Genomic DNA, 12683 nt, shown 5'->3' with positions numbered 1-12683 from the left:
TATATTATATTATATTATATTATATTATATTATATTATATTATATTAATTATATATATACAAGCAGATATATTTTGTTATATATACAAGGACATGAGGGAACATAGAGCCACCACATGCCTTTGAATTCCTGCATGCTGCAGCTGCTGCCCTGCCCTCAGACAGTGCAAGTTTCTGTGTTCTGCAGCAAAATATGGATATTTATTTGACAGAAATCCATGGCATTGGTGCTGCTTCTTCACATGTCTGAGAATGAAATAGAGTTCAAATTAATTTGTTTTGTGCACATTTAACATTTTTACATAGAGAGAGACAAGACCTGACCTCGCCTCTAAAGGGTTGTAAGGAATCCCAGACACACTCTCATTTTTCAAAATATTACCTCAAAACATTCTTTTTCTGGTTTATATTTTCACCTTAGTGCCTTTAAGACTCTAGAGTGACCTCAGTAATTTTACTCTGCTGTCAGTGATGGGGTGGGCAGGACTCCAGGACCCCTCACTGCTTCGGCTTTCTCACAAACCTTCTTGCTTTCCTACTCTTAGGACACAAACAATGAGAAATGGGTGTGTTTGACCTCACTGATGAAGAAGAGAAAGCCCTTTAATATGATTATGCAACGGTCTAATGAAATGCATTGCTCTCTCAGAAACGAAGAATAAACAAAATATGATTTTCATCTGCATTTCCACTGGAAGCACATTTTTCAGGGGTTTCGTTCAAGGGTTACATTTACAAGGGACTCCTGAGGAGAGAGTGTAGTGACAGGATGAGGAGGAATGGCTTCAAACTGGAAGTGGGCAGGTTTAGGTTGGGTATTAGGAAGAAATTTTTTACTCAAAGGGCGGACAGGCCCTGGCACAGGTTCCCAGAGCAGCTGTGGCTGCCCCTGGATCCCTGGAAATGTCCAAGGCCAGGCTGGACAGGGCTTGGAGCAGCCTGGGACAGTGGAAGGTGTCCCTGCCCGTGACAGGGGTTGGCACTGGATGAGCTTTAAGATCTTTTCCAACCCAAACCATTCCATAATTCTATTATTCCATGATGACAACATCTTAAATATCACGATTTTATGACTTACTTGAATGACACCTGTGCGTCTCACGTGTTGTTAAACCCAAATTATGGAAATATGGACACCACAGCAGACACTACAGTGCCTTAGAACAGCACTTATTAAATCAATAATTGCTCTTATCAATCAATAAACTCCTGAGGAAGCTGCTGTTATCCTCAACACAGGATGGTTTATCCAGTGTATTGACAGGTTGTGTTATTTGCCATTTGACCAGACTTAAGTAAGCATCACTCTTTGGGAAGCAAATCTACAATTAATGCTTTAATTGACATTGTTAATTAGATGTTATTTGCAGTACTGCTCAGACATCCTAGAGAAGATCTATCAGAATGCAGAGTTACCAATTCAAAAGACCAAGTACAGAAAATACTCCTTATTTCTATTTTCTGCAGGAAGAAGTAACAGAGGGGGGAAAAAAATCCAAGGACTTGCCAATGGCTCCCCACAGAGTTGGTGGCAGAAACCCAGACCTTTCCTGCCCTTTTCTTGCACATTTATCAGACTTTCCTCTTTGATTTTTATTTATTGAGATCCAGAACTCATAATTCACCCCTCACTATGCAACAACTGATGAGAAACTCGACGACAGCAGTTGCTCCTGATTTAAAGTGGAGAGGGAAGCTGAAGCCAAGAACCAGCCTGTGCACCATGAGCCTCAGAGCCTTTTAGATCTCCTCCTTGGTGCCAAATCTGTGCTGGCTGCTCTCCACCTGCCTGGCCTCCCGTGGCTTTGTTTATCTGAACACAGCTCGCATTTAACCCTTTTGTTCCAGCATTTGTCCCTTATTAGTGGCGGGGCGGGAGGGGATGAAAGGCTTCCAAAGCTCTTCAGTCCTGAATTGGCTTGCCCACACTTCTCCAATAGTCCTGTTGTGCTCATCTCTGTATTGTGGGTCGGAGGGCTGCTCCACAAAGGTAATTCTACAAAAGGTTTTGGATTTTGACAGCATTAAGATCAACATGCAGAGCCTGAACTGTTTTTACTGCACATTGTGTCCCTGCAGAAGGTGCAGCCATCGGGGCAGAGAGAGGCTGTAGAAAACACTTAACAACCCCTTGTTATCCTGCTGTCCAGCTATGTGGAGAACGAGGTGGCTGGGGAGGAGTTTAATTTTTTCATTCCTGCTTTACATAGCACTGATTAGAAGATTAACATTCAATTTCTAAACACAAAACAAACCAGCAAGCTCTCACGCCCTAATCTGCAGCATCCACCACCCTGAACCTCCTCTCTGCTGTCCAGCTGTGGATAACAAGTTGGCTGGGCAGGAGTTTAATTTTTTCATTCCTGCCTTATACAGCACTGATTAGAAGTTTTACATTCAATTTCTAAATACAAAACAAACCAGTGAGCTCTCGCGCCCGAATCCGCGGCATCCACCACGCTGAGCCTCCTCTCTGCCTTCCCCATGGCTGCCTGCTGCTCTCCTGCTCCAGCAATCTGTTCAGCCGGCTGGCAAAGCCACAGTCAGGAGCAGCAGGCTACTTAGCAGCTTTTCTGCACTCCCTGAGCTCACCACACGGGTTCTGGTTCCATACCCTGCCCGCTGTGTCCCTAGAAGGGACATCAGCCCTCTGCCAGTCCTGTGCTGCACACACGCGATCCCACACACACGTTATCCAACCATCCCAGCTCCTTTGTTATGGCTCTTTGTGTTTTCCAGAGAAGCTGTGGCTGCCCCTGGATGCCTGTAAATCTGCACAAGGCATCACTGGGATAGTGGAAGGCATCCCTGCCCATGGCAGGGAGTAGGAATTGGGTGATCTTTAAAGTCATTTGCAATAGAAACCATTCTGTGATTCCATAATTGATTGATTAATCCAGGGTTACCTGCTTGGGCTTTACAGTTTCATTAGCTGGATCTGTAGGAAGTGGCAGGCAGGCAAGGTCACAGAGCAGCTGGCCCTACAGGTGCACACACCTTTCCCTGTGTTAAATGCTTCCCACAACAATTTCCAGGGGTTTGGGTCTCTCCAGCCTCATGCCCCATAGCCAATATTTTTAACTACAGATTAAAAGTAATTTATACAAGAGCAGGAGGTGACAGGACACGGAATAATGGCTTCAAACTGACAGAGGGCAGGGTTAAATGGGATATTAGGAAGAAATTCTCTTCTGTGAGGGTGGGGAGGCCCTGGCACAGGGTGCCCAGAAAAGCTGTGGCTGCTCCTGGATCGCTGGAAGTGTCCAAGGCCAGGCTGGATGGGGCTTGGAGTACCCTGGGATGGTGGAAGGTGTTCTGCCCATACCAGAGGGTGGAACTGAGAAGAGTTTTAAGGTCCCTTCTTACCCAAACCATTCTGGGTTTCTAGTATTCTATCATTTACTGTAGATCTCCATTTGCCTTGACAAAGGAATTTGTGAACCGAATGCTTACACAGAGACAGTACAAAATGAAGGGGTGTTTGTTTTATTCAGAAAATAACACAATTGGGGCAGAGGATAATCATGAGTAAGATCTGGAAGCCTTTTGCGTATTTGTGTGTTTGAGTAAGACCTGGTGCCTAAGGACATCTGAGTAACTGATCCTGTGGGGCAAACTCATTCCATCCAGTTTATCTACCTGAAGATAAGTTCCCCTGGTTTCTAAGTCTTCTCCCATAAGGGGCAGAGATGCTGGAATTTCCAGAGGATGGTTGTGTTTAGATATCTGTCCTACCATGAGAGGAAAAAGCTTCAGCAAAGTCTTTGTTACCCAGAGGTTTGTGCAAGACATTGCAGTAAAGGCAGGGACAGACTGATACATAATTCATTTCTTTATCCCAGTTTACATTCAGGGCACAAGAACAAGATCCAGAAATCATGGGAGAATTCCAGTGAGGTCCCACATGGAGAACAGAAAGGTCAGAGCACACAGGGCTGGCTAAGGTAGGACTGATGCACAGATATGATCAATAACATTTAAGGGAAATTATGGCTTTATTCTTTTCTTCCTCTTTCCTGTTAAAGGATGTGAAACTAGAAGTGGACTGAGGTCACCATAGCAACTAAGCATCATCTAAACGTTATGTGAGTCCTTCCTTTGAGTCTGGTTGTCACAGGAGCATCCATCAGAGTGCAGGATCAATGCAATTACCATTGAAGGGTCTCCTAGCTCTGAAGAGGGCAGGGATGATAACTGAGAAAAAAACAAAAGTTTTTTTTCAAACAAGACTCATGAAAAAATTGGAACATCGCCCAAAAGAGGTTGTCAGTTCTGAAATAACTCCTAGAGAAGAAAGCAAGTTAAATGCCTTGCTCAAAGGTAAGCATCAATGTGTGCCCACCACACCTAAAATCCTGCAGTCACCTGGAACTCTTTTCCCAGTCATTTGGGTCAAGAGGAGAAAGATGAACAGAGTAAAGATTATTAAGAAAGGTTCAAGCATCTGCTCATGTTGCCCCTGCAATGATACTTCAATCTATTACATTTGCAGTCCAAGTGTTCTCCAAACCACTCAGCAGCTCTCAGCATCTTCCACCCTTGCATTCTTCCCGAAGATGCAGGACATTTTTTCCCACCAAGGCCAAATTAGCTCTCAGATCAGTGACAAAGTTCTTAAGCTGTGTTGCAGCTCTCCCCTGACCACTGCAGGATGTCCCCCTGCAGAGGACCAAGGACTTGATCTTCAGCTGAAAAGCTCTTGCTTGTGCTGCACATTTGAGTATTGGAGGCACAGAGCCTTATGTCCCCATAATTTGGTGGGAAAGGCCATAAAATGTCTTTTTTTTCTTCTAGAAAAGACTCATCTGAGAGGCTCAGCCACTTGAATAGAATTGTAGATCCAGTTACTATTCTTTGATGACAGCATTTTCCTCCCATTTTCTCTGCATTGCAGATGGACTTCATGATGTTGTGACCACAAAGGCTTAATTATAGCTTGTCTTCCTCTCTTTGGAAAAGCTGGAGTAATCTCATGGCTTTACTGCCTGTGCAAAGCCCATAGATGAAAACCAGCTGGAAATGACTTGTTATCTATCAAGTGCCATTTTATATATATTTTTCTTTCTTTCTTTTTAATTTTTTTAAATGGTTTATATATAAAATGGATGCCTTTGCACAGAACTTAATTATGACTGCTATGTAGAATCTTATATAAAATTAAAGATGAAACAAAGTCCTGGTTGCTTCAATAAATAAATAAATACAAATAAGCTCCAATGGCTCATTATTCCCACGATGAGAATGCTGGGATGGGTCATACATGTTTTCCAGAGAAAACTTGGTTACAGGGCTTTCCTTCCCTCTATTTCCAAGCAGGATGTTGGAATACTTATCCAGGCAAAACATCCTTGAAGAGAAATCTGGACCTTTGCATTGATCTTTTGCCTTTTTGACAGGCTAATGCAATTTCCAATTTCCCTCTGCTGCAATGCTGACCTTAATTTCAGCAGTAGCAACAAAACCCTGCATCTTTTACCTCAGTAAAAATAAGCACACAATCTTCCAGGGATATTTGGGTTTTCAGGAGGCCCCTGATCTTTATCAGTCGCTTTTTCTTCCTGTCTAAACAAAAAATTTTCAATACATAAACTAATAGAAACTGTAACTTGCAAATATTTCCAACAGCTTTCACTTTGGGAAATGAAATGGGAAATTACTTTTATTGTCTTTGGGAAATGACTTTTATTGTCTTTTCACCCACTCAGGGGGTTTTGTACCATTTTCCCATGTCAGCTTTTAAAGGCTTTACCAGGACTGTCTCCCCAGAAAGGACACGAAAGGATTTGGAGATAGAGCATCACTTTCCCTCTCATTAACTCTTCTCTTGTCATCCTATTCTAATTGATTAGGGATAAATCTAAACTCAGGCACAGACTGCTTCCCAAATCCAATTAACCCCGTGTTCATTAATCCCACTGTCCACCCTCAGCATCTCTAGTGCAGCACTTATGAGGCTTGGGTTTCTCACACAATCAATTAATCAATTAATTAGTACAACAAAGTACTTGAGTGTTTCCCTGTGTTTTAAATGGGATTAGTGACAGACTGTTTCCAATTTCTTGGGATAACAGAGCTCGTTGCCTGAGCACTGATTGTGTTCAACGAAGAGAAGCAACAAGCCAAAGAGTTTGGTTCTGAAATGTGAGCAGAGGATGTAATTCCCTCTTAAACTCCCTAACACCTGATTACATTCTTTATTCTACTGGATTTTAATTAGGAACCCTTAATCATGGTGTCAGTTTAGGATAGGTTTTATGCCTTTGGTAAAAATTAGGAGAATTTTCTCTGTTGTACATAGTGAACCATGTTTTGTGGTGAATGTAGCAGGGAGCATTCTAACTGAGCACCAGATAAACTACTTGAATTGCTGGAAGATTCAGTAAGAGCTGCTCATATTTATTATTAGGATTTGTGAATGAAAGCATTTTCCAAATGTGGAGCATATGGCAATGCTCAGAAACTGTCAATTATCCTTTGTATTATTTCTTACTGCAAATCAAAGGACTGAAAATATGTTCATTTCTGATGTGGTTATTGAGTTTCATTTGGGTGTGTTTATACATTCCAGAATATTTCAGCTGTACAGTGCCAAGCAGAAAAAGCCACAGATTTTGCTTCTGTAGCTTTCCATTGCCAGGCAATATCACCTCTGCCTGGGAAAAAAAAAAAAAAAAAAAAAAAAAAAAAAAAAAAAAAACTTCCTGCATTGCAGTCCAGGTGCTAAGACTTCTCATGCTCAAAAATCTCGCTGTGAATTTCCAAAAAAAAAAAAAAAAAAAAAAAAAAAAAGGGAAAAAACCCCCCCCAAAAAAAAAACAAAGAAGAGAAAATTCTCCAGGTGGGAGTGCAGATCACTATGGTAGAACTATCTCCAGGTCTTGCTGTGTCCTACTGAAAGGTAACATGACAGCTTGGCGTGGTTTTCTTCTTTTTACCTCTTCAAATATGCCTTAGAATGCTTTAAATATGTCCTGTTGTGGAGTGGGTGTTTCTGGAGCCAGTGCTGGGAAGCCACTGGAGAAATGGTAACATGCAACAGAGAGGGCATGGAAGCATTATTTCCTGGTGGAAATAATGATTGATGCATATCAATCACAGAAATCCATGTGGAAGAGGGAAAAAATATTTTTTGGGAACTATCTAGAAGGAAAAACACTGTAATCACTAATTTACAAGATGAGAAAAGACTCAGGAACTAATAAGCTTTTTTCCATTGGAGGAGAGGAATCTCCAGTGGAGAGATTTTAAGAGCAATGCTTTCGTTCACAGCCTGCATCTGAAAGGAATGAAAAATTCTTGTGATTCTGGAGGATCATAGAGGTGAAATGAAATTTTAGAAGGCACGGTTGCCAAGCACACAGAATTTCACTTTGAACTTTCTGCAGGATGGTGACAGCAGCCCAAAAATTACTCTTTGGTTTAATTGCAGTGAAGGTTAAAGCAGAGCAGATTAAAACCAGCAACAGCTGGTATTTTTAGCTAAATACACAGCTAATTTTTCCAAAAAGCATCCCTCCAGATGACAGCTTAGTTAGTTAATTTTTCTCTTGTAGTCTCTTTTTTTTTTTCCCCCATTTTGCTCCGTATGGAAATCAGACATCTAAGTAAAGGCAGTCAGATTCCTTTCTGAAATTCACAAAACAAGCAGTGACTTTGCTCACCTCCAGACAAGCATTTGAGAGGGGTCAGAGAAAGCATCTTCTACAAGAGCCCATTGATTTCTGTTCACTGAACCAGAAATCCATGTAATGACTTCATAAATTCACATGTAAATTTAAATATCCAAAGCCAGGTGAGATATTTCCCACCCACTCTTTAAGATCAGCACACCCTATGATTGCCCTGGGATTACGTTGTACCTACAGGTGCTTCAGAGCACAAACTTTTCAAAAGTATGATTTAAAGTTATTGCTGCATTTGTAAAAATTATCTATGGCCATATAAAAATGTTGCTGTACTAGGAATGATTTTGCTATTAATAAATATTAGTGTCCATGCCCAGCCTAGCTCCATATTCTAGAAACAGAGCAGCAGCCAGAGGACACTATAACAATCCCTAAAATATGATTATCCATGTCTTAGAAACATTATCGTTCTCTAATAACCCATTACTTAGGGAACCATCATGAAATGTGGCTTTTTTCATTAAACCCTCATTGAACAAATACACTTGGCTAATTAAAATTAGCAGCAATGATGGCGAAGCTGATGCTGATCCACCCAGGAGAGTGAATGGGATGTTGATAACTGGGATATTGGTAATTCCACCTTGAGGTCAGCAGCGCAATCCCAAGATTTCCAGCTACTCCAGGTTAAATGTTTATTTGTTTCTCTAATGAATGATGAATCTTGGGTGTGTTCCTGGTGAACAGAAGTCCAAAAACCCCTCAAACCCAGCCCTACACGAGGTAACAGCTGTCACTTTTATTGGGGATCCCATGAGCAGATAAAGGAATGGGACACATGTTTCCACTGGATGGAAAATTCTCCCCTTAGGGTCGTACTGTCACCCTGCCACAGGCCAAATGGGAAATACAGTGTGTGAGGAGATCTGTAAATCCCGGGAAAATGATTTTAAAATGTTATTTCAACCCTTTATGTTACACAGATAAAATAAATAGAGCAGTAAATAAATAAATAAATAAACAGAGTTTATATATATACATTTATATATTAAGCTTATATAATGTATATGTATATTATCATAATATATAATATATAAAATACAATATATATTATACATTATATATAATATTTATATAAAATATGCATAACATAACATCTAACAGTAAAATAAGGGCTCAAACCCAAAAGATTGTAAAACCAAGAAATCCAGCAGGTTATGTGGGAAGAGCAGGTTTATTGCTGCATTCCTCCAGATACACAATGCCAGTAAACATATATATAACATATAATATATAACATATAATATATAATATATAATATGTTATATGTTATATGTTATATATTATATATTATATAATCTATTATATATATATTTGCTCTTCTAAACCCTCTATCATTTTTATTGAACGAAATTATATTTTAATGCAAACATTTTGTATTGCTTTTGTTTAAATAATTCATGTAAATAAATAAAATCTTTATTTATTTACATATGAATATAATAAATACACTAAAAATCCTGATTTTATTTAAATATATAATTTTTTTTAGGTAAACATAAAATAAATGTAATTTTAAAAATCTAATTTTTAATTTAAATAATTTAATTCAAATTTTAAAAATATTTCTATTTAAAAGTATTTTTTCCATTAACAGCTAACTATTTACTTAAGACCTGGAACAGATCAAATTGAGTTGATCTTTTTTCTAAAGTGGGTCATGGCTTAGGTGACATTGGTGATGCCTGTCCTTGGACACGCTGGAATGGATGTGTTAAAAGTGAGGATTTCAGAATTCCTGGAGCTGTGTATAAAACACTGTCGCCTAAAAATGGTGCTCTGAGTGTGTGGCAATGCAAAAAACCCAGACTTTGGACTCGAGGCTGTAAATGAATAATTAATTGATAAAATAAACTTTGGGAAAAAGGATCCACGGTGATGAACTTGTTCCTCAAAGGAGAGTGCTAATTAAGGGATTTGCAGTGGGTGCTGGGAGCAAATGGACCAATCTGTGCTAATTACCAGCACAGGGACAGAAGGATGTTTATGTCTGTGTTTATTTTTATGTTTAATGAGACATAAACAAAAATCATCACACACAAAAATGTGATGGAACTTCTGCTTCTCTCCAGAAATCTTTAATTCCCCCCTGAACCCCAACATGGAGCTCCTCACTGCTCATCTCAAGTTCTCCTTCAGCACAGGCAGAACCTGCTCTACATTTTAATTATTTCCTAAAACTGATTCCAACTGTATTACCCAAGACCCAAACACAGATTTGGATCCCCACTGAATTCAGTGAGACCCAACGGCTGAATATTCCCTTTAACAGCTCAAATTTGTGGTATTTTCATGTTGTGTAGTCTGTGAAGGCTTTTTTTTCACACCTTCCCTCCCACCCCGTGCACACTCCTGTATCTACACACAAATATCCTGGTTTTTTGCAATTTATTTATAGCTGGAGCCCAGCTGGAGAGTTTTTGATGTCTCTTTATCCTGAGGATCTAAGTGAGGTTTTACACTTGTGATGATCATGAGGCTTTACCAGGCAGAGGTGAAGAAGAAAGAGAAAATACTTTACCATCTTCAGAGATGATAAATCTGAAGAGTGCAGGACATTTGACAAAGACAATTTCTCCCACACTTGCAGGTTTCCAGCATGTGATATTGTCCCACATTCCTGGGCACCCTGTGGAAGAGAAGGAGGGATAAAATATGTTAGTGGTGCAAATCCATCCCTTTCCTCACACTGTTACTGAGCTTTGTGGTTAGTTCTTCCTCCTATAAATAAAAATATTCTTGTTTAGAATAATAAACAGTATCAATTTCCCTGAGAAAAAAATATTTTCCATTTACAGGAATAGCATAAAATCCTTAGTGGCATCACACAGTAATGGCCAGACTTTACTCTCCTAGAAGATGCCATTAGTCCCAATTTCTAATTTCTGTGCCTTAGTCCCAATTTCCAACATGCCAGAAACAAATTTTCCATTCAGTATGAAACCTACTGCCATTTAAATATCTTTCAGAAGGGCTGGGTTAATAATTAAAAACAAAAAACAAAACCCCAAAAAAAGCAACAGAAAATCTTATGGATCATATCTTTGATTAAGTTCCATGAATTTTGGTTGGCTTTAATCCTTGTAAAGGTTTGGGAACTCACTCATTTTGGAATGTGTCTGAAAACTGAAAAGCAGTTTCTGCTTCATCCTGAAGCCATTTGTGTGGATATGTGAGACAAACTCACTCTTCCATCCCACTTAATTTCTTAAAAAAATGTCCTTCCTTACCAAAAACCTGTCCTAACATTCATTATTTTTACTGCAGCCTTTGCTCTAGAGAATATAAAATCACAATGTCAAAAGAGGATTAAGAGGATTTTTTTGACCTCTAATGATTTCTTGCTTAAGCTAAAAATAGATTCAGCTCTTTAATAACAGTTCAAAGATGAGGCTTCAGGTAACAAACTTAGAAGCAAACTTAGAAGTTCTGAGTGGTAAAAAATCCCAATTTTCTGCTACATGAATATAGGAAGAGAAGATGATGGGACCATGGGTGGGAGCTGTCTTCTCTTGGGATAAAAGAAAAATTAATTTAAAATTTATTGTAAATAGAGTAAAGGAACCGAGTTCCTGCTTCTTTCTTGTCTCTGTGCCAGAGGTGTGAAAAACTGGCTTTCAAGAAGAATAAATCTTCCTGTAATCCTGCAAAAACCATTTTACCATCTTACAAACCTAGAAGGCTTATCCTGAGTACACAAAAACTCAGAGAAATATCTCAAATTTACTACGAATATTTAAAAAAAAATACTTAGCGAGTGAATCTCAAATAAAAATAATCTTTTGCCTCAGCAGGAAAAGAAAGGAGAACCAAACCTAAATATTTCCACTGCTGTTTTGCATTTGATGTTGGGATTGAGCAAATAATCCTATCAACTGAAAAAGAGCCTCCAGCTCCATGATTTTCTACGAGGTTTTCTGTCAAAATTCTCTCCCTTCGACTGCGTGCCAAGGGAAATAAAACCTTCAGGAAAAGCAGATAATACTTCCAAGGATTTCTGCCTGGCATGAATCCAATATAACGAGACGTGGGTGCTGAACTCGTAAAAGCTGCGTGGGCTCCACGAGCTCTGGTGACTCAGCAGGTCCCCATCAGTGGAGGAGGGATGTTCTCCACTCTTCTTTTTTTTTTTTTTTTTTTTTTTTTCCACAGTCCTATGTTTTGTTTTTCTCACAAAAATGGAAGGCTGAGAGCACCACGTGTGGTGAGTAGAGCAGCTCTGTGTAAGTTGGTGTTTAAAGAATTAGGTCAGTGTCAAACAACGTTGTTGTGATGTTCAACGTCACAATAACAAGACCCACCAAAATACAAAATTGTGGCAAAAATGCTCATTAAATCATCACGGGAGCTGGAAAAAAATAAAGGAATCTTTACATTTGCTCCTATACCTTTCTTTTCCCACTCCTGTCCCAGATTGTTTCCTTTGCCAGATGAGGATCTCATCCCATGAGTGCTGTAATTCACTAGAATATTTATAAGGGATTTGAAAGGTTTGGGCACTCTCAACACACAGTGGGGACACTGGGGTATCCTGTACCAGAAGTTGGACTCAATGATCCTTGTGGGTTCCTTCCAGCTCAGGATATTCTGATTTTATAATTTTGTGATACTGTTTATGTACCAAAGATAGAAATCAAGACCACATTGAGTGCTGTTAGATTTTATTATCTTTGATATTTTTTGTGTGTTCATGCAGCAGGAAATGCATTTTCCATGAAAATCTGAGGATGTGCAGCAACAGGTTTATAGCTCACTGAAGTGTGGCACTATGTACAAAAGTAAATTATGTGTGAACATCCACGTTAATGAGAATTTGCTTACAAGGGATGCTGGAGATAATCAGTGCTTAATGAGATCTTTGGAGAAACACCTGTTGGTCTTGCTTGAGTTAACTGTGTTGAATAGCAATAGGAAAAACTTTCTTATTTCTTCTTATTATTTCAACAGAGATATCTTCCAATATGTAGATATTATCCAGCAATGGATAATGCAAACCAGA

At 39.3% G+C, this 12683-nt stretch overlaps 1 protein-coding gene across 1 annotated transcript in view; it reads right to left on the bottom strand.

Moving 5' to 3' along the window:
* Positions 1–12683, bottom strand: part of ADCYAP1R1 (ADCYAP receptor type I) — a 145513-nt gene that overhangs the window by 46287 nt on the left and 86543 nt on the right. The window contains exon 4 of the mRNA XM_041408592.1: positions 10206–10313. Within this exon, the coding sequence (XP_041264526.1) occupies positions 10206–10313 (108 nt within the window). The remainder of the gene's footprint in view (positions 1–10205; positions 10314–12683) is intronic.

This window comes from Onychostruthus taczanowskii, unplaced genomic scaffold (assembly GCF_017590055.1).
Source record: "Onychostruthus taczanowskii isolate IOZ18803 unplaced genomic scaffold, ASM1759005v1 scaffold3, whole genome shotgun sequence".
NCBI lineage: Eukaryota > Metazoa > Chordata > Aves > Passeriformes > Passeridae > Onychostruthus > Onychostruthus taczanowskii.
Note: the sequence above shows the minus strand (reverse complement) of the source record. Positions and strands in the feature narration are given on the sequence as shown.